The sequence below is a fragment of the Panthera leo genome, chromosome B3 (genome assembly GCF_018350215.1).
Source record: "Panthera leo isolate Ple1 chromosome B3, P.leo_Ple1_pat1.1, whole genome shotgun sequence".
NCBI lineage: Eukaryota > Metazoa > Chordata > Mammalia > Carnivora > Felidae > Panthera > Panthera leo.
Genome location: NC_056684.1, coordinates 37,277,008 through 37,297,324, shown reverse-complemented (window position 1 = coordinate 37,297,324; position 20,317 = coordinate 37,277,008). Strand labels below are relative to the sequence as shown.

The following is a 20,317-nucleotide window of genomic DNA, read 5'->3' as shown; positions in this document are numbered from 1 at the left end:
TGCCCACTTCACCGCACTGTCATGAGCAGGATCTGAGCTAATAAATCTGGAAATGCTTCATCAAGTGATCTTCAAATGTAACGGATTGTAGCCTCGAAGGTAGCAGGTGCTGAAAAGGACTCGCTGATTGGGGGAGGGGGCCATTATAGTTTCTGTGACTGTAGGCATCGAAGCTTTGCAGCAAGGTTCTGCAGGCCGCGGAGGGGCGGGGCTCAGGCCGGCAGCCCACTCGCTCCGGCCTTTCTCTGGAGGAGCTAGCCAGGAGAGGATGGGGGGCGGGGAGGCCGAGGGGGGAGTAACTGTCAAACCTCCCCGCTTGGCGCCATTATTTAAATGGTACGTGCCCGTCTCCCTGCTGTACGTGCCCGGGGCGGGGCTCCGAGCGCCCGGAGAGGGGCGGAGGCCGGGGCGGGACGGGGAGGTGGAGGGGCAAGAGGGGACGGGCCGGGGCGGGGCCAGGCTGGCTAGAGGGGCGGGTCTAGCGGCGGCCCCCGGCGAGGTTCAGTGCGCTTGCGCTGACAGACGCAAGATGGCGGACAGTGCGGAACTAAAGGTAAAGCGCAGCTCGAATTCACTTCTAATATTCGGCCGCGGAGACGGCGCCGCTGCTGCCGGGGGGGATGGGTCTGACCCTGGGGGGCCGCTCGGGCCTGACTCCACCCGGGCCTGGAGTTGTAGGGAGGAGCGGCGCGCCCGGCCCCAGCTGAGGGGGCCCGGCAGCGGCGGGCCGCGGGCCCCGGGTGCCTCGGGGGCGCTGACGGGTCGTCCCCGGCGTGTTATTGTTGTGGGCGCCTCTGGCGGGGGTGGCGGGGGAAGAGATCGGGAGTCGGGAGGTGGGGGCCTCGGCTGCCCCCTGGGCTCGGCTTCCTCACCTTCCAGCCAGCCTCCCCGCCCCCCCATGGGGAACGGGGGCTGGGGCAGGGTGCTCGTGTAGGGGGGATTGGGAAAGCTCCCCGCCGCCGCTTCCTCTTCCTCCTTTGCAGTCCCGGGCTGCTGTCAGGAGCTCTCCTTAGACCCCCGGGAACTTGGCTCCGGCCGCCCCGCCCCTCAGTGGCTCCCTGCCGCCCCCACCCCGGAGTCGGCTCTCCCCGGCTGCCCGCCTGTCAGGAGGCGCCGGGGGTGCCCAGCTTGTGGGCAGCGCGATCTTGGGGCATTGGGGCGGGGATGTGGGGAGAAGCTCCGGTAAAGTTTAGTGAGCCCCGGGCCGGCGTTGGGGTTCGGCCGAGGGGTGGCGGGGGAGTCTGCCTGGGCGGGACGTTACTTTCTCTCTGATTCTGGGCAACCGCGGGGGGGGGGAGCCCCCCCCCCCCCCCCCCGAAGGGTGTGTATTTGGAAGCAGTGGTGGGTGGTGGGAAGCAGCTACCTCTCCCTTCTTTTCCTTCTCTTCCTCTGGCTGGTGCGGAGGGTGAGAGGAGCCTTTGGGGGTCTCTGCACACACCATGATGGCGATGCTATAGCTGATGGAGGTGAATGGTTCGTGTTTATATCCCCCCGTTGCCTTTTGTTTGTAGGGACATCTTGCTGGCCATGTTGATTTGAACGAAATTCTCCCCTCACCCTACTTCAACCCCCGATAAATAGAACGTTCCTCCGTTCCTCTCAACTGTACCAATTACTCACGCCTCGCGAAATTGGATGAAAGGGTGCCCCCTGTTCCCCGCTTTTTCTCCCACCCCAGTCTTCTTTACCTGATGATGGCTTCTTTACCGAAGCAGATATACCCACCACTACACAAGCCGTTGGGGGAGGGCGGGTGGAACCCTTATGATTGGATTGTGACAAATGGGGCTCCGCTTGAATAATTTTGGTTTAGTAGCAGGCAGTTTTAACTAACGCGTATTATTTCGAGGCTCTGAACGCGATATTCCCCTGTCTGTGGCTTCCTGTGTGTGAGCCAAGCAGCTGGTTTTATCTTGACCCAGAGAACTGACATCTCTGTCAGAGTGGAGATGGGGATACACACTTGTAAATCTTGGGCGGGGGGGGGGGGTCCTCTTTCCATAATTAATAAAAATTATTTAAAATTTATTTTCTCTGTTATACTGAAACGACAGCTTCTAGAACAGCCAAGCGCCAGGTTTGTTTCTGGAGAGTTTTTCTCTGGAAAGCTTCGCTGAAAGATCGGTTTCCCCAGTAATTTTGCAATGTTAACATTCCAAAATTTGTGTATTAAGTAAGGCACTGGCTTTGAATGTCACTCTTTTTAAATTGACTTCTAATTACAGATTAATTTAAGGGAGAGCAGATTTGGAGTGGTTGGTTTCGTTTTTTTTTTTTTTTTTTAATCCAGTTTCAAACTATTGACTGAAATGAAAAAGCCTCAGGAATTTGAATATTCTGAGGTCATTAACTCTTGAAATGAAAAGTACACAAGTTTAATAAGATACATGTCTTCTGTAGTTTTACTCTTGCGATGTAGTCACTATGTTGCTATGATCTGTACCTTCTAATATTTATTTTGTTTGGAATCCTTTTGAGTGATAGCTAATCAGTTCTGTTGTACACGGGCCACAGAATAAAGCTGAAAAGCTTGGGCTGGCTATATTGTCACTCTTGATGCTGTCCAAAGAAACTGGTATGGAAAGCACATGCTGGGAGATTTCCTCCTTTGTTCTTTCTCATTTTAAGAAAGTGCCTTTGGGGATAGATCAGATCCCTGGTGTGAGTCTTGTTAGGTAAAGTTTCTCTTTGCAAAAATGAGGCTGTATCAGATAAATGCTAAACACTGGGGGGAAACATTATTTTTCTAAAATTGGTCTCCCTTTTGCTCTTTCAAAAATCTACTTGAATTTTTTTCCAGAGGAAAAACTCGTCTTGTGTTCCTGTAGTACAATTTTTTTCAAATTATAATAACTGTTTTGACATACTGGTTTGTCACTGTGTGTGCCCAATACTTTGAGAAGCTGTGATAAATTGCTTAGCTGGTGATAGCTGTGTTAAAAATTTTAGTACTTGATTGTGGTTGGATTTGCTGTTCTTTTTTTTTTTTTTTTTTTTTTTTGAGGTAGATGATCTTAGGAATGCCTACCATAGTTATTTGAGAATGTGTGTATATAATTTTCTGTGCAGTAAGCTTTGGAAGATACTCCTCTCGGAAATTATATTTTCTGATGGGTTTTTGTTTTTTGTTTTGGATGTAAATAGCATTTATTCCTAATAAGATAGGAAAAGTCAGAATAAGATTTAAGAAAAAGCCAGATTTTTTCTCATAGTTTTAGGTGAAAATACAATACTTACAATGGATTTCCAACTATGAGGCTTTGAGTAAATACCGTGACTTTTTTGTTATCTTACTTCAAAACCCACATTTCATTTTGCTGTGGATTGTATTCAAGATTATTTTCCTCATGGCCCATTTTAGTAAGTCCTTTTAAATCTATAACAAATCTACAAAGATCAGATGGGAAGACGGATAGGTCTGTATCTCCTGTAGGAATAGTGCAAGCTGCAACACTTGAAGATACTGCCAATAAAAATTAGATTGTGAGTCATGCATATCAGAAAGAATTCTCTGTGCACATTTGTTTATGAAAAGTGTAATTTTTCATTAGGGGAATACCCGTAAATGACATTTGTAAGAATGTAGAGTGAGCATTTTATTATCTTTGGGAACTTAAAAAGAAGGAGGGTGTGATGGCCAGATGATCTTGGAAGTTAATAATCTGACAGCTTCATGTAGTTTCTCTTAGAGTACTTCTTAATTACAATTTTTTTGCACTAAAACTCAAATCAAGTTACATTGCCATTTTAACTCACAGGAGGAACAGTGGGAAGGAAGAAGTTCATTTTAGTGGAGTAAAATAATGGAATTCAATGGGAAGAGAAGCCATTCTTTTATTATTTATTTTAATATTTATTTTATTTTCTTTTAGAGAGAGGGGAGAGGGGCGGTGGAGGGGGTGGGGAGAGAATCCCAAGCAGGCCCCATGCTCAGCATAGTGCCTGTCGTGGAGCTCGATCCCACAGCCCTGGGATCGTGACCTGAGCCAAACTCAAGAGTCGGCAGATTGAGCCACCCAAGCGCCTTGAAGCCATCTTTTTAAAACGTTGTTTTTAAAGTATCTATAAGCATGTCAGTAAATTCTGTTGTCAAAGTCTGCCTCTTTATTTTCATGTAAATTCTGTTGTCAAAGTCTGCCTCTTTATTTTCAAGAAATAGCCACTTGATTTTGATCTTTGTGGTGTGAATTGTCTGCCTCTCTTTCAGATAGAAGCACATAAATCTGACAATTTATTCATGGATTTGATTTGAATCTCCCTAACTTGGTTTTGTGTCACGTGCCACATTTAGATGACTTTTGTTTTAAGTCACCATTTTTATGAACAGTATTTAAAAACAATTTATAAAACACTTTAGTTTTTAAGGATTTCATATAATTGTTTTGAAATACTGGTTTTTCATCCACAGTTTTCTCCTGGGTCATTGTATTGTCTTTCTTTTCAAAGAGTCTCTTGTAACCACTGTGAATTGTAATAGTGCTTAGTGGTGAGTCCATAGCTGATTAACCTTGGGTTTCTCCTGGTGAACTCCATCAACATGTTGCTCCAGGGTTCTTGCTGAAGCTTTTTGAGTTCAGTGTAAGTGGTAGCTAGGGATAAGGAAATTAAATGGCTCATGGTTGTAGTGGGAACTGGGAAGAAGTGTTAGGGTTTCTGAAAAATTGGCTGTTTATGATGATTGTAGCCTTTAAAAACAAGACCCCTGGTTCATTACAGAGTTGATTGTGCTGTTTTCTGAAATAATTTGCTCTGGTGTTATGCACCATTTTTTTTTTTTTTTTTTTAATATTTGGATGAATTATTTTTATATGGTAATTTCCAGTTAATAATGTATCACATTATCTCATCTGATCTTTCTAACCGTTCTTTGAGGTAGGAAGGCAGGTAATAGCTCTCTTTTATTGATAAAGTGAGACCAGAAAGAGTAAGCAACTAGCCCAAGGTCATACAAATAAAAGTGGCAGGGGCTTGAACCTAGGTCTTGTGATTTCAAACCCTGTACTCTATAGGCTGTTGTAAAGGTGCCATGTCAGTCCTGGAGACGTCTACGGTGCCTTGCTCCCAAAGAATTTTAGTTATGTTGTTGCTAATACTTTCCCTCTTGCTCTATGCCAGGGTATTTTTGGATATTCCTTGGGCTTTTTGCAAGGAAGATTTTGGAGTTTGTTAGTTGGAATCATAGATGTTTTAATTCTTGCAAATGTCATTTTACTTTGAATATTTCAGAGAATGCTGAAAAGTAAGCAGAAAAAATAAACACCTGTAATCCCAGCACTTAGAAATACCATGGTTAACATCTGGGTATCTATCCGTTTAGACTCTCTGTGAGCATATGTGTATGTATATTCATCACAAAAAGAGATCACACTTCTCTTTATTTGTAATCTGCTATTTTCATGGCTATCTTTCTAGGTTAGTAAATATAGGTCTATGTGATCATTTGAAAGGTAACATTGTATTTTATTCAGCTAGTACCTTATCATTGAACAATTAGGTTATTTCCAACTTTTTGCTATTTTAAACACTGTCTTAACAAACAGCCTGATCTAAAAGTTGGCAAATGTTTTTTTTTATAACAAAATACATTGATATGACAGAACTTTTTCTGTGCTGTAGGCAGCACAGCAAATGGTATTTTGATTAGATGGAAGTGTTGTGAGTGAAATAAGTAATTCTTGATTTGTTCATTGTACTTTTGTTTCTATTTCTGTAAACCTATCAGATAAGATTATTAAATGATGGCAGAGTTATATTCTATAAAATATAAGTAAACATTGCTTCTCAATCAGAACTTTTGATAAAGTATGAAATAGAGTATCAAACAGCATTTATAATTTATTTCAAGTGTGCTTGATTTTTGAAATTGTATCACAATAATCAAATATCGGAAGTTTATGTGCCTTGTGTAGATGTGCATGTGTTTTTAACTGACATTTTAGGAAAAGCAGTGTTCAGCATTAATATAGATAAAGTGGAAATGAGAATTTGCCTTACTCATTTTTAATCTCAAAACTTAAGTGTTGCCTTAGTATTATATTGGTAGGTAACATTGTTTTGAGGTGGCTGTTATAGAAAAGAGATTACATAGTCAATGAAATATTTTTCTATTTTAAGAAACTTTTATGGGTTAAATCAATAAATGCACATATCAGTTGAGTTAAGAATATAATTTATGCGGGGTGCCTGGGTGGCTCAGTTGGTTAAGCATTCGACTTCAGCTCAGGTCATGATCTCACAACGCTTATGTTCCAGCCCCATGTCAGGTTCCCTGGCGCCTGCTTGGGATTCTGTGTCTTCCTCTGTCTCTGTCCCTCCCCCACTCACGCTTTGTCTGTCTCTCCAAAAATAAACGTTTATATATATATAAATATATATATATATATATAAAATATATATTATTATATATATATTATTTGTGCAACATCTGAAAACTACTGCAGTGTAGAAGGAACAGTTAAGGGTGTGAAATTGATCAAACTCAAAAGTTGATCACCTAGACTTGAATTTATGTAACAAGTTTTACCATGAGGATTTTAAAAAATAGGTGACAAAGAAATTTTAAGTACTTAGTTTTATTTTATTATCAATTTCATAATTGTCATGTACTTTTTACTACTCTTACTACAAAATATGATTATACTTCCCTTTCCATGTTAAAAATTGTGGGACTTCCATTTCTTTTGATTCCCTCTACTTTTGGTTTAAGTGGTATCACATGAAATGATAACCCCCCCCCCCCCCCACCTCGCCCCCAACCCTTCCTCCCTTCAGAATTTTCTGGTAAAACTTCATTCTTTGTAATGAGTATCCAAAACTCAGCAAAATGAAGAAACTATCTTTTTTTTCCTTTTCTGTTTCACCTTAGATCAAGCAAACAAAATACATCAAAACCCTTTGAACACCACCCGGTAACTGAAATATCAGTATGTCTCACGGGATTGTTGCAAATGTTCCTATTTTTTTTTCAATGTTTATTTTATTTTTGACAGAGAGAGTGTAAGCGGGGGAGGAGCACTGATAGAAGGGGACAGAGCATTCCAAGCAGGGGCTCTGCGCCCATAGCAGTGGGCCCCATGCAGGGCTCAAACTCATACCATGAGACCATGACCTGAGCCCAAGTAGGTTGCTCAACTTACTGAGCCACCTAGGTGCCCCAGCAAATGTTCCTGTTTTTGTTTTTGTTTTTTAATGTTTATTTATTTTTGAGACAGAGAGAGACAGAGCATGAACGGGGGAGGGGCAGAGAGAGAGGGAGACACAGAATCCGAAGCAGGCTCCAGGCTCTTAGCCATCAGCCCAGAGCCCGACGCGGGGCTCGAACTCATGGACCGCGAGATCGTGACCTGAGCTGAAGTTGGATGCTTAACCGACTGAGCCACCCAGGCGCCCCAATGTTCCTGTTTTTTAAAACTTCATCTCCTTCTTAACCTTTCCTGCTCAGTTTCCCCCCTTTGGTTGCCAGGTTAATTTTCCCAAAACATTCTTTTCATCCTGTCACTCCAATGGCTTTCCATTGAAAACAGGATAAAGTTTTAGCTCTCACGTATTCAGGATTTTCTACATAGTTTGATCCCCGTCCACTTTGTGTGTGTTTTGTCTCCTCCACTCTATGGCAAAAGTCCTTAACTTAAAGCCAGAGCTGGTAGTTTGTTTCTTTTTGTTGATTAGTGTTGTACTTTGTATACCACTTCGTTTTCCCCAATCCCTACCCTGTGGACACAGTAGATGCTTAAGATATATTTGTGAAATGAACAAATTATGTTCAACATTTGTTTCTATTAGTAAAGGGGCTGATGTACATGTCTGTATGATGGTCTAAATTGTAAATATTCACAACCTCACATTTTTTTTTTCATGGCTGCTTTGTAGATGAATAACATATCCAGAATAATACAGATATCTTTGATATCTATATAGATAATATATAGATAATAAAAATATAGATATCTTTGAAGGACTGTTTCAGGTTTATCTTTTATATTTCTTTAACTTACGTATGTAATAAGTGAATACATTTCTTATTGTAATGGTATAGAAGTAAGTAGAGTACAATTTTAAGGGACTTCATTATCTTCACACCCCCCCCTCTCCCACCAGAGGCAATCACTTTGGTGTCTATTCTTTTTTGGGAGTGAGGAGTATAATAGCTTTATTGAGATATAATTCACATACCATACAGTTCATCTATTTAAGATACACAGTTAAATGGTTTTTAATACATACACAAAGTGGTGCAACCATCACCATAGTCCATTTTAGAATATTTTTCTTATCCCCAGAGAAATCCTACACCTTTCAGCTATTTCCCCCATTGCCCACAACTCATTTCACCTTGAGGCAGCTGCTAATCTGCTTTTTGTCTCTGTAGATTTTATGTCTTTGTAAATTTATATGAAATGTCCAAAATAGGCAAATCTACAGAGACAGAAAGCAGATTAGTATTTTGGACATTTCATATAAATGAAATCATATATAGTCTTCTGTGTCTGACTTATTCATTTTTCTTTGGGCATGTGTGTGTGCTTGTATAATATTTGTAATTTTTTGTATGTTTATATGTCTGGATTCAGAACAGAATAGGCACAGAGAAGGAATTTAATAAGTATTACTAAATGAATGTACATGTACATGAATATATTTTCTAAAAACATAAATGGGATCATACTATACCTACTATACTTTGACTTGCCTTTTTTTTTTCTTTCTTAATAATATTTATTGAAGATCTTTCCATGCCATATCCCAAAATGAGATGGTCTCATTCTTTTTAACAGCACACATATTTTGTATGTATGTTTATAGAGGTTTACCTCTTGAATTTATCAATGTGTATGTCTAAAAGTTCTTAACTTGTTTTGATGGTTTTGTTATATTGTTGCTTTTTTAATAGATGCCATAATAACTGTAACATGTATGGTATTAACTTTGGAGTTTCACTGAAAAATAGGAATAAAAACTAAAACAGGTAAGGGTTGTTTGGCTTGAGGAGAAATGGAATGTAAGCTCTTTATGGGATTCTGGCAGTGCACAGCCAAAGCAGTTCATTTTGTATTTGGGTTTCTGAATGTGAGCAAGCCTGTTTTTAGCTTCATGGCATAGTGCTTAAAATAGAATTTAACATGCTATCTTGTGCTTTATGGTGAATTTTAAGACTTTTTCTTGCAGGCATGTAGGTCTAATCTTAAAAAAAGATCTGAAAGATTTCAGGATAAACATTTTTCTCATACATTAAAATCATCATTCTAGTCTCTAGGGTTCTGTAAGTTACCCAAGAATGGGAATATAGAGGCACCTAGCTTATAGCCTCGCTTATGGTAGGTACTTGGCAATCATTTGTTATTTATTCAAGAAGTATCTGCCACATTCTGTCATTCATTATGTTTGGGTTCCCACTGTGAGGTACCAGGCTATCAGTGATTTGAGTATATCTCTATGCATGTGTGTGTATTTTTAAACATTCTTGTTATAACAATATTTATTTAAAAATTAATCTTCTTTAAAGTCATGTATGTAATATATTAGCTATTACAGTGGTTCTCAGAGTCCATTTTCCAGACCTCTAGTGGTTCACCAGGCTCTTTCTGGGGGTCCTGCAGGTCAAAATGATTTTTCTAACCAGTAGTAAGGTGTTTGCAAAATCAGTACTGGGTAAAACTGCTGGTGGCTTAGCATGAATTAAGGCAGTGGCCCTAAACTGTACTAGTTTAGCACATGACCGTGCATTTGGAATTAAAAAATAAATGCCAGTTACACTTAGTGTCCTAAATAAGTCCTCCCCCCCAAATGTACTGATTGATTATGTCTCAGTCCTTGAGTACATTTTAAGATACACGTTGTGTGATGAAATGGTAAGTACCTGTAAAAGCACTTTTACTGAGTACCAAACCCTATGGTTAACTGAAAGAAAAGGTGTTGTTCAGTTGTTTGAGTTGTAGGCTGAACCTAGCTGCTTTTTTAATGGAATACCGTTTTTACTTGAAAAAATGGCTGACAAAGTGTGGTTATACAGACTTGGATATTGAGCAGACAGTTTCTGTGCAAGAGAACAATTGACAATATCTGTTGCTGATGATAAAATTCAAGCTTTCCAGGGAAAACGGAATTTTGGGAGACTTGTATTTGCTACTGTGTTTGATAGGTTCCCGGTACTTTTTGATAAGATCACTGGTGGTACTAATGAATGTGATACATTGAAGTTGTGTAGTGGAAGTGTCGACATTTGGAAGAGCTGTGTAACTCAGTGAAGCAATGATTTCTAAATAATGCATGGGATTACAAAATCATGCATGGGTAAAAAGATACATTGGAAATGGAAGATAGACCAATGGATTTCAGTAAATCAGAGTAGGAAGTATTCAGTGATCCGGTTTCAGATTCCATATTGCAACAGCCTTTAAGAAACTGCCACTTGCTGAGTTTTGGTGAAGGATCAAAGAGTATCCATAGTTACTTGAAAAGGCTATTGAAATATCTTTTTCCAACTACATACCTGTGTGAGGCTGAATTTTCTTCATGTACTTTAGTCACAACAACCTCATGCAGCAGATTAAATGCAAAAGCGGATACGAGAATCAGGCTGTCTTTATTAAGCCAGAGGTTTGTATTAAAGAGGCGTGTAAAAATGTAAAACAATGACAGTTTTCTTCTTAATATATTTTTGTCTTGGAATATAGTTCTTAAAATTTACATGTGATTTATGTTAACAAATAGTGAATTTATTATTTTTTTTTATTTTTGAGAGATAGAGCATGAGTGGGGGAGGAGCAGAAAGAGAGGGAGACCCAGAATCTGAAGCAGGCTCCAGGCTCTGAGCTGTTAGCACAGAGCCCAACGCGGGGCTCAAACTCACGGATTGCGAGATCAGTTGGACACTTAATGGACTGAGCCACCCAGGCGCCCTGTGAATTTATTATTTTAAAATTATAAATCTTTTAAAAATTTGTTTTAATTTCTAATACAGTAAATATGAATAGATTTAATCAACAAAGATTTTGGGCGTCCTCCATTTTCTAGACTGTAAAAGAGTCCAGAGAGCAAAATCTTGGAGAACCTGAACACTGCTTGTATAAGAGTCACAGTGCAAGAGTCTGTAGCTTAAAATGAGACTAGCCCTTTCACCTTCTCACCCGTGGTATTTTTTTTTATTATTTAAAAGAAAAAATAGCTTGTTTATAGATAATAGTGATCCCATTTACAAGGCAAGTTTGCAAGCAGAAACTGTTGAATTATATCTTGCATTTCTGTAGTAAAAATACTAATGCATTGCATTGAATGACTCTGCTCTCAAGTGTTTTAAGTCAGTAATAAAGAGGGAATTGTATAACTTTTTATTTTCTCAAGGTTATGTCTCAACCCTTGATTGGCTTTTTTCTGTTGTAGAGGATAGAAATGGCTTGGATAAATGAAAAACCCATACAGATGTCTCCTAACCTATTTTAGCCAATAATTTCCTCTTTGGCAGATCTTCTTAGCTCTTACCAGGTATCTAAGATGATTGATTTGCATTCGACCTATTTCATTTTCTTCCTTTCCCTCTTGTGGGATTGAAGTGGAACCTAGAGATTATAAAACTCAGAATGCTTTTCTAGTTTCTTTCTACCTTCTTTAGAGTTGTATTTGAAAAGTTTCAGCCTCTGTATTCCTCAAGTGTCTTTCCCCAGGGTGTCAAGTTAAGACTGGAAAATGAAGATTAAAAAACTTTTTTTTTTAATGTTTATTTATTTCTGAGAGAGAGAGGGAGGCAGACCGCGAACGGGGGAGGGGCAGGGGGAGAGAGAGAGAGAGAGAGAGAGAGAGAGCGAGAGAGCACGACACAGATTTCGAAGCAGGCTCCAGGCTCCGAGCTGCCACCACAAAGCCCATCACGGGGCTTGAACTCACGAACCACGAGATCATGACCTGAGCGGAAGTCAGATGCTCAACCGACCGAGTCACCCAGGCACCCCTGGAAAATGAAGACTTTTGTACAAAAGTTATTCCAATCTGTGATTTCAAAATCAGGTGACATCTTAAAGGTGAAAGGTTTTGTTTTTTTTTTTTTTTTAAAGTGTGCCATTCTTTGTGTAATTGAATACTAATTATTCAATTCAGGGACAGTAATATGAATTTTAGGATTGCCATTATTTTTCACTCCTAAATTTAAATTGTAATCCCAGGAATAGTTTAGACTAATAAGAAGGGGGAAACAGTTAAAGTTAATAACTCTTAATTCCAGACTATTTTTAAAAAATATTTTAATTAAATTTGCCTCATGTTTATTTAGTTTTGAGAGAGAAACAGAGAGCAAGATCATGCATGCGTGGTCAGGGGAAGGGCAGAGAGAGGGAGACAGAGGATCCAAAGCAGGCTCTGCGCTGACAACAGAGATCCCAATGTGGGACTTAAACTAACGGAACCACGAGATCATGAACTGAGCCAAAGTCGGATGCTTAACCGACTGAACCACCCAGGAGCCCCAGAGTTTTTCCAAGTGGCAAACCTGCTATGCCCAATAGAAAGAATATCAGATAACACTCATTTGTAATTAGCAGCGTTATTTGCATATGAAAATGTGCTGTAACTCTTGAATAGTTTGGTTAAGTTCAGCTTTGCTATTTAATGGGTTGATTGATAATTGTTTAGAACATATTTTCTTGTAGGTAAACACTTCATACTGTACTGAGGTATTTTCTGGAATCTGCTGATCTTAACAGGTGATTCTGTTGAGTGTGGAGGGTGATACTGAACATTTCGTTTTGCAAACATATTCCAGTTTTATCTGTAGCTTTAGTAAAAGTGGCTCATTTTTTGATGTTCAAATGTCTTGTCATCATAAGTACATAATCTATTTGAAGGGCTGGGCTCTGAGGGTGATGTTTGTATTTGTATGGTGGGGTTGGGGTTGGCGTGGTGAGGATACTGTGAATGCTGTTGGGATTCAGGGAGTTTGTCCTCCATCAAATGTAATTCTGCACATAGAGTTAATCAAGGGAAAAGGTGATATTGGTGTGAAGTGCAAATAGTTAAGCTCTTATTAATTAGCTATGGGTTTGAGGTATTTTTTTTTTTTTTTAAGATTTTATTTTTAAGTAGTCTCTACACCCAATGTGGGACTCAGACTTATAATCCTGAGATCAAGAGTTGCGTGCTCTACTGATTGAACCAGCCAGGTGCCCTGGTTTAGGGAATTTGATTGAAGTAATATCTTATGAATGAATACAGAAATAATTTTTTTCACTTGATTTACAAATTAGTTGATCCTGCAATGTTTTCCCTTTTGCAGTCTTTCATAAGCTCATTAAAAACATGGATTTTGAAGAGATTTTGTTTTACTTTTTATTTAGTTAGGCCTTTTTAGATAGTCATTTATGTATTGATTAAATATTCAGGTGTATTCTGTGTGCATGGTATTGTGCTAGTCATCATACAGAGATCATTAGAACAATTACTGATGGAAAAGAATTCAGTCTGGTGGAGAGGTGGAGACATATTATCTTGCATCAAAATTATCTGCTTAAGAGCAGTAATAGAGCCATGCATGGCTGATCTGTATGTTTTACTTAACTTTGAATCTCTACGTTTTTGAGTTATTTAAAATTGTTTCTCCTCAACTTTCACATGAGAATACTATAGATAAGTAAAAACAAACAAACAAATAAAAACAAAAACAAAAAAAAAAATTAGTTACCATAACCTAACTCTTTTGGAAAACTTACTATAGTCTTTTGTTCTGAAATTGTTGTATCACTCCTGTCCACCTGCCTGCCCGCTGCCTACCTCCCGTCCTGCTGGGCCCATGGTTTTAAAAAAGGATAATTCCAGGTGCCTGGGTGGCTCAGTTGGTTAAGCATCTTGATTTTGGCTCAGGTCAATGATCTTACTGTCTTGAGATTGAACCCTGTGTCAGGCTCTGGGCTGGGCGTGGAACCTGCTTAGGATTCTCTCCCTCTCTGTCTTTCTCTCTCTTTCTTTCTTTCTCTCTCCCTCCCCCCCCCCCCCCCCCGCCCCGGTGTGCACACATGCTCTCTCTCTCCCCCTCAAAAAAAAAGAAAAAAAAAAAGATCATTCATTTCAGGTTAGTATTTTGCCAAGCTAAATTAACCAAAATCTATTAGTAGCAAAGGACTTTTAAGTAAAGTAATGATCCTATTGAAAGTTAGTTTACTGTTAAATCTTTGACAGATCTTAGCTTTTCAGAAAATTTCCTCTAATGGCTAGTTTTATCCCTTGAATGAAACTAGACAATTTGAAGTGTGGTAGAATTTCGAACTGTTAAAACAGACATTTTCTATTGTATATCCTTGCCTTCCCTAACATAAAGTAAAGGTTATTTTCACATTATACATGGTACAAAGTGCCATTTTATTTTTGAACCTTTATATGACCTGTCTGGAGGTTTTAGGATCTTTATTCCTGGTGTGGCCAAACTTCATGATGAAATGCCTTGGATGGGTGTTTTTCAGTCATCGTGCTAAGGTGCTTGATGGCACAGTCTGGAGACACATCCCCTTCACTTCTAGGAAATTGTCTTGTATAAATCCTTTAGTAATTTTCTCCCTTTCATTTTCTGTTTTCTCTTGTCAGAGGACTGGATCTGTGCTTTTATTTTATTTGTTTTGTTTTAAACCAGTTGAACATTGTCTTTTGCTCTTTGTGCTTGTGACTTAATTTTTCTTTTTTCTTCCTTTACTGTCATTTTGTTTCTTTTTAGGGAGGGAATGTGATAGGTGTTTGTGTATGGTCAGTTTGTATTTAACTGGTGGACATTGTAAACTTTGTGAAGCTCATAATATGAACCATATTAATATATGATAACCATTCTTAAATAGTTGCCAATGTTGAATTAAGATTTATGAGTGATAATAGAAATTGTGTTCTTTCCTAAAAGGTAGGTTGCTTTAAAAAATGTGTATACAAAATAATATGTATAATTTTGTAGAGGAATGCATAACTTATAGAGGACTAATAAAACATCACGCTTAATAGAGTATTCCAAAACTTTGAAGCCTTTTTTGCTGTATCCTCATCCTGTCTCCTCTGTAGTTCCTTTTAGGTAATTTGTATTAATAGTTTGCTTTAAAAAAATGGCAGTGAAATATTAGTTGTGTATATTATTTACTTGTAAGGTTGTTTTTAAGTTGTTGCTTCTGGTTAAACCATCTAATTATATCATAGTCTTATAAATTTCCAAATTTGATACAGCGTTCTTTGAAGAGGAGGATTCCATAGGTGGAGGTGGAGGGGGAAGGTTTGGAGACCTCATTTTGAAAACACGCAGAACTGTGGTAAATACATATGCCCGTAGAATCTAGCAAAATTGCCTAAAGGTGTTTGGGGAAGACAAAGGGACTTAAGTTAATTGCCACAGTGATCAACATTTGGTTAAGTCTTGGAAAGTGCTTAGATTTATATGTGTCATGCTGTAATCCATGAGGAAGTTGAGTTGAAGTGGTGAGAAAAGTCTTATCTTTTTGGTTGGTGGAAGCATAAACCATTAAAGTCTGCGTTACACATCATATATTTTTTCCATTATTTTGCTTGATACATTTTAAAAAGTTTTATGTAAAGTAAACATAATTATTCCTTTACTGGGCTAAATGTAGTCTGTGCTAAATCTTGAAAACAAGTATTCTCCCCTTCCTTTTCCTTTTCCTTGCTTCAGGTTTGGCCTTTCATATCCCGGTTACTTAAGGCAAGGATCTCATTCCATCACTAAAAATGAGGGCTGATTTATGTACCAGATACTGTGTTAGATGCTCAGTAGTCATTTGGGAGTGAAACAGATGGAGTCTTGGCCCTTGTGAAACTTACATTCTAGTATTCCAGTCAAGTACATGAAAAATAGCCTGGTTCTCTCGCACCTTTCTGTATCTGAATTTTTATAAAGAACACGGGTTTTTATAATTAGCAAAAAAAATGCTGCTTTGAGATTTTGGAAGTTGTTTTTGTTTTTGTTTTTTTTAAATACGAAATTTATTGTCAAACTGGTTTCCATTGAAAGTTTTTTTTTTTTTTTTGACTAACATAACAGTTGAGTGCTTTGTTATAGAAAGTTGAATAGTTATTTGTTTAAGGTATACTTATTAAAGGTAGTTTTTGGAGAAAGGAGATATGGGAGGAAAAAGGAAAAGATTGACATAATTACCATGGGAAGTTTGATTGCTGGCTTACTGGAAAATTTAGTGGGATGCCTGTGCCCATTGCAATTGAGGATTATAGATGTATAGTAACATCTGTTTGCCTGTGTGCATGGATTCTTCTGTCTGCCTGAGTTGTAAAGTTGGAACCAGTTGAGTGTGCCAGCAATAGGGGGGAAGGGAATTTTGCAAAGGAAAGTTTAATGATGGATCAACGGAATCTTTCTAAGCTGGACCTGAAGAGGGTGGATGGACAGACAGTGATTAAAGTCAGTGAATTGGAGATATTTATGATGTTGAATTGTTGCAGTGAAGGTACTTAAGTAAGAATAGGAGGTGGTAGTTGGAGGATTTAGTGTTTGAATCAGGGATTTTGGAGGTGGTATAAGTTCTGGTAGAAAGGTCCAAGGTGTGGCCACCGGAGTGAGTGGCTGAGGGTGGAGAGTAATGATAGAAAGTTAAGAAACACAGCTGAGGGTATTGGGTTGGAGTCTGGATAGTTGAGGCAGGTGCTAAAACCTTCAGTGAATGACAGGGATATTGTTGTAGAGCTGCACTGTCCATAACTGTTGCCACTAGTCATATGTGGCTATTGAGCATTTGAAATGTGGCTGGTCCAAATCGAGATGTGCCGGAGGTGCAAATATACAATGGATTTTGAAGACATAGTGTGAAAAGGGGGATGGAAAATAGCTCAGTAATATTTTTTAAGTTGATTATATGTTGGAATGATAATATTTCGGGTATTTTGGATTAAGTAAAATATTAATTTTACCTGTTTCTTTTACTTTTTAAAAGTATAGTTTGCACAAAATTTAAAATTACATGTGTAGCTTGAATTTGGAGCTTATATTATATTTCTTTTGGGTAGTGATTTTCTGGAAGTATTATCACCAATAAGTAGTATGAGGATTAGAAGGGAAGTAGGAGTCTGTAGAACCCAGTATAAGATATCCTTTGGGAGGTGTGCCTGGGTGGCTCAGATTAAGTGTCTGACTTCAGCTCAGGTCATGATCTCACGGTTTGTGAGTTCGAGCCCCGAGTTGGGCTCTGTGCTGACAGCTCAGAGCCTGGAGCCTGTTTTGGATTCTGTGTCTCCCTCTCTCTCTGCCCCTCACCTGCTCAAACTCTGTCTCTCTTTTCTTCAAAAATAAATAAACATTAAAAAAAAAAAAAAGAATCCTTTGGGAGAGGGAGTGGATCTTTCTTTCTTTCTTTCTTTCTTTCCTTCTTATTTATTTTGAGAGAGAGAGAGAGAGAGAGAGATCAAGAGAGGGGCAGAGAGAGAGGGAGAGAGAAAATCCCAAGCAGGCTCCATGCTGTCAGCACAGAGCCCAGAGCGGGGCTCAATCTCATGAACCGTGAGATTATGACCTGAGCTGAAATCAAGACTTGGACGCTTAACTGACTGAGCCACTCAGGTGCCCTGGGAGTGGATGTTTCTTAGACTTATTTTCATTGGTCCTCTGATGCTTTCACTTCTGCTGTTTTTATGCTTAGAATTTCCTTTTGTTCTCCACACCTACCTCTGCTCCCTTCCCCCCATACCTGACCTCAAGGAGTTTGCCTCATTCATGTGGGGGAGAGAAATGTCTAGAAAAACTATAATGGAAAGTAATATAAAAGAGTAACTGTATGAGTAGTTAACAATGGATTCATAAGAGGAAGAGGTCGCTTGTGCCTAAGCTTATTTCATACTGGGCCTTAGAAGACTTTTGATAGTTGGTGATCACAGGGGGGTTATTTCAAGCAGAGGGAACAGCATGAACAAAGGTAATGAGAGAAAACACTGAGGTATGTTTTATGGAACACGCAGTAGATTCATGTGTGGAGACAGATGTAAGAGAGTAATGCAAATTCTGGGAAGATGGGGGTCAGATTGCTATCAGAACTTATCATGTTGGAATTATGAGTTTGAAACTGTACTAAGTTTTGTAAAGGAAAAGGACAGAATTCTGTATGTATATGTTAACAAGAAGATCTGACATAGTTTGGGTGCTCAAGGAAGGCTTCCCTGTTTCTAACCTCTGAACTACAAAATTCCCCACATCCAGGTCCTGTCACATCTTTCTTAATGTTATGCCTTTCTTTCCTTCCCAACTACCACCCTTATTATTTTGCTTATTATTAGTACTTATTATTAGTATCATATTGGTGTTTATCAACAACCTCTAAATTGGTCTCATATCTTAATTTCCCTTTTGAATTCACTTACTCTTCAGTCAGATTGACTTTTTGATTATATGCCGTCTCTTCCCCACCCCCTCTAATTCCTGCAATTTGGGCATTTTTTTTTAATGTTTATTTTTGAGAGAGAGAGACCATGAGCGAGCAAGGGAAGGGCAGAGAGAGAGAGGAAGACAGGATCTGAAGCAGGCACTGCACTGACAGCAGAGAGCCCGATGGGGGGGTCAAACTCAAGAACTGTGAGATCATGACCTTAGCCTAAGTCTGATGCTTAACCAACTGAGCCACCCAGGTGCCCCGACAATTTGAACAGTTTGTATATCTCCTCATTCTTTGTAGGACTAAGGCCAACATTCTTTAACCATCCAAACTAAGTAATTTATTGTTTGGATACCAGTAACATGTTGACTAGGCATTGGGCAGATTTATATAATGTCTTTATTTGAGGGAGGTAATGTGTATAATTTCTAATAAGTTTGCATTACCAAAATGGTTCATAATACTTAAGACAGATCCCACACTATCATTACTCATATATTTTATTGACAAGGAACAAGATACAGTCTGTATAGACAGCGTATAGTTTGATAGAGAATAGATAAGTAAACAGGATTTTTCTGCATATAGTATAAGGGCTGTTGGGTTGAACTGTGGAGCATATGGGAAGGTAAATTTACCAATGTTGAGGGTTGCCTGAAGAAAGTATCCCAAAGGTAATAATGTCTAATTTGACACCTGAATGAGTTGAAGTTAGCTAGGAAAAGGTTGGAGAGGGGGAAGAATTACTTGCTGAAAGAACAGCATGTATATACGAATCCTGAATGATGGAGAGCTGGTTTAAGGGGGTTAGTGGCAGTGGCTGAGACTGGATCATCAAGTATATCTTAGGCCATGCTAGGAAGTTTGGCCCCCATCTTGAGTGCAGTGGGTAATCATTGCAAGTTTTAAGCATGAGAATGACCTGATAGACATGTTTTAGAAAGATCACTAGTGTGGAGAATGATTTGGAGGGTATAATATTGGAGATAGAACAGCTGAGTCTTTTGTAGACATCTAGGAAGAGATCATGGTAGTCTGAATTAAAGTGATAATAAGGACTTAGACATTTTAAAGTGGTACGATTTGAAATGACTTGGTAAATAGACATGAGTGAAGGAGAATGTGTTGAGGAAGTTTCTGGCTTGTATAGCTGGTTAGGTGGATGGAAGGTTTGACAGAAATTTGATGTATTAGGTTTGGACATGTTGAGTTGAGTACTTGTGGGACATAAAGGTGTTTAGCAGAAGTGGATTTGGGAATTACTGAATTAGAGATGGCATTTTAAAGTCTTGAGATGGATGAGGTCACCGAGGAAGACTGGTCTGAGTGAAAAAGAGAGTCAAGAATACAGAGGAATTCTCAGAGTTAAGACCTGGAATAGTTTTTACAAATATCTTTTAAAACTTTAAACTTCTTTTATGGACTGCGTTAATGTTTTTAGAAATTTTTCTTTCCTGTGATGCTTGGGTGGCTCAGTCGCTTAAGCGTCTGACTCTTTGATCTTGGCTCAAGTCATGATCTTATGGTTTGTGGGATTGAGCCCTGCATTGGGCTCTGTGCTGACAGCATGGAGACTGTGTGGGATTCTCTCTCTCCCCCTCTCTCTGCCCCATCCCTGCTTGATCTCTCTCTCTCTCTCTCAAAACAAATAACTTAAAAAAAATAGTTAAGAAAAAAGAATTTTTTTTCCTTAGGATTTGATATAATGGACTCTTTAAAACTGTGCAATTGAAGATATTGTTTGCTGTCTAAATCTGTTTGGTTTGTGAGTTCAGTTAGCAAGAGTTCATTAGTCCAGAGTATTTTGAAAGGATATGTAAGATTGCTAGCACAGAATTCCTTAAGAAGTTTGGGAAAAGGATTAGAGATCAGTCATCATCTACATAACATTTTAACTGCATGCAGTAACATGACTATATTGATTTGACATTTGGTAAAGGTAGTTCACATGTTTTATAACTCATGTTTAGTTTTAG

At 39.0% G+C, this 20,317-nt stretch overlaps 1 protein-coding gene across 6 annotated transcripts in view; it reads left to right on the top strand.

Annotated features, from left to right (window-relative positions):
- Positions 1-239: 239 nt before the first annotated feature.
- Positions 240-20,317, top strand: part of PIAS1 (protein inhibitor of activated STAT 1) — a 120,902-nt gene continuing 100,824 nt past the window's right edge. For 4 of the 6 annotated variants that reach the window (XM_042941596.1, XM_042941592.1, XM_042941597.1 and 1 more), the window contains exon 1: positions 478-553. In XM_042941596.1, the coding sequence (XP_042797530.1) occupies positions 530-553 (24 nt within the window). In that variant the 5' untranslated portion in view covers positions 478-529. Of the gene's footprint in view, positions 337-477; positions 554-1,353; positions 1,467-20,317 lie in introns of those variants that run through there. The other 2 variants (XM_042941594.1, XM_042941593.1) reach the window with 2 other exon arrangements.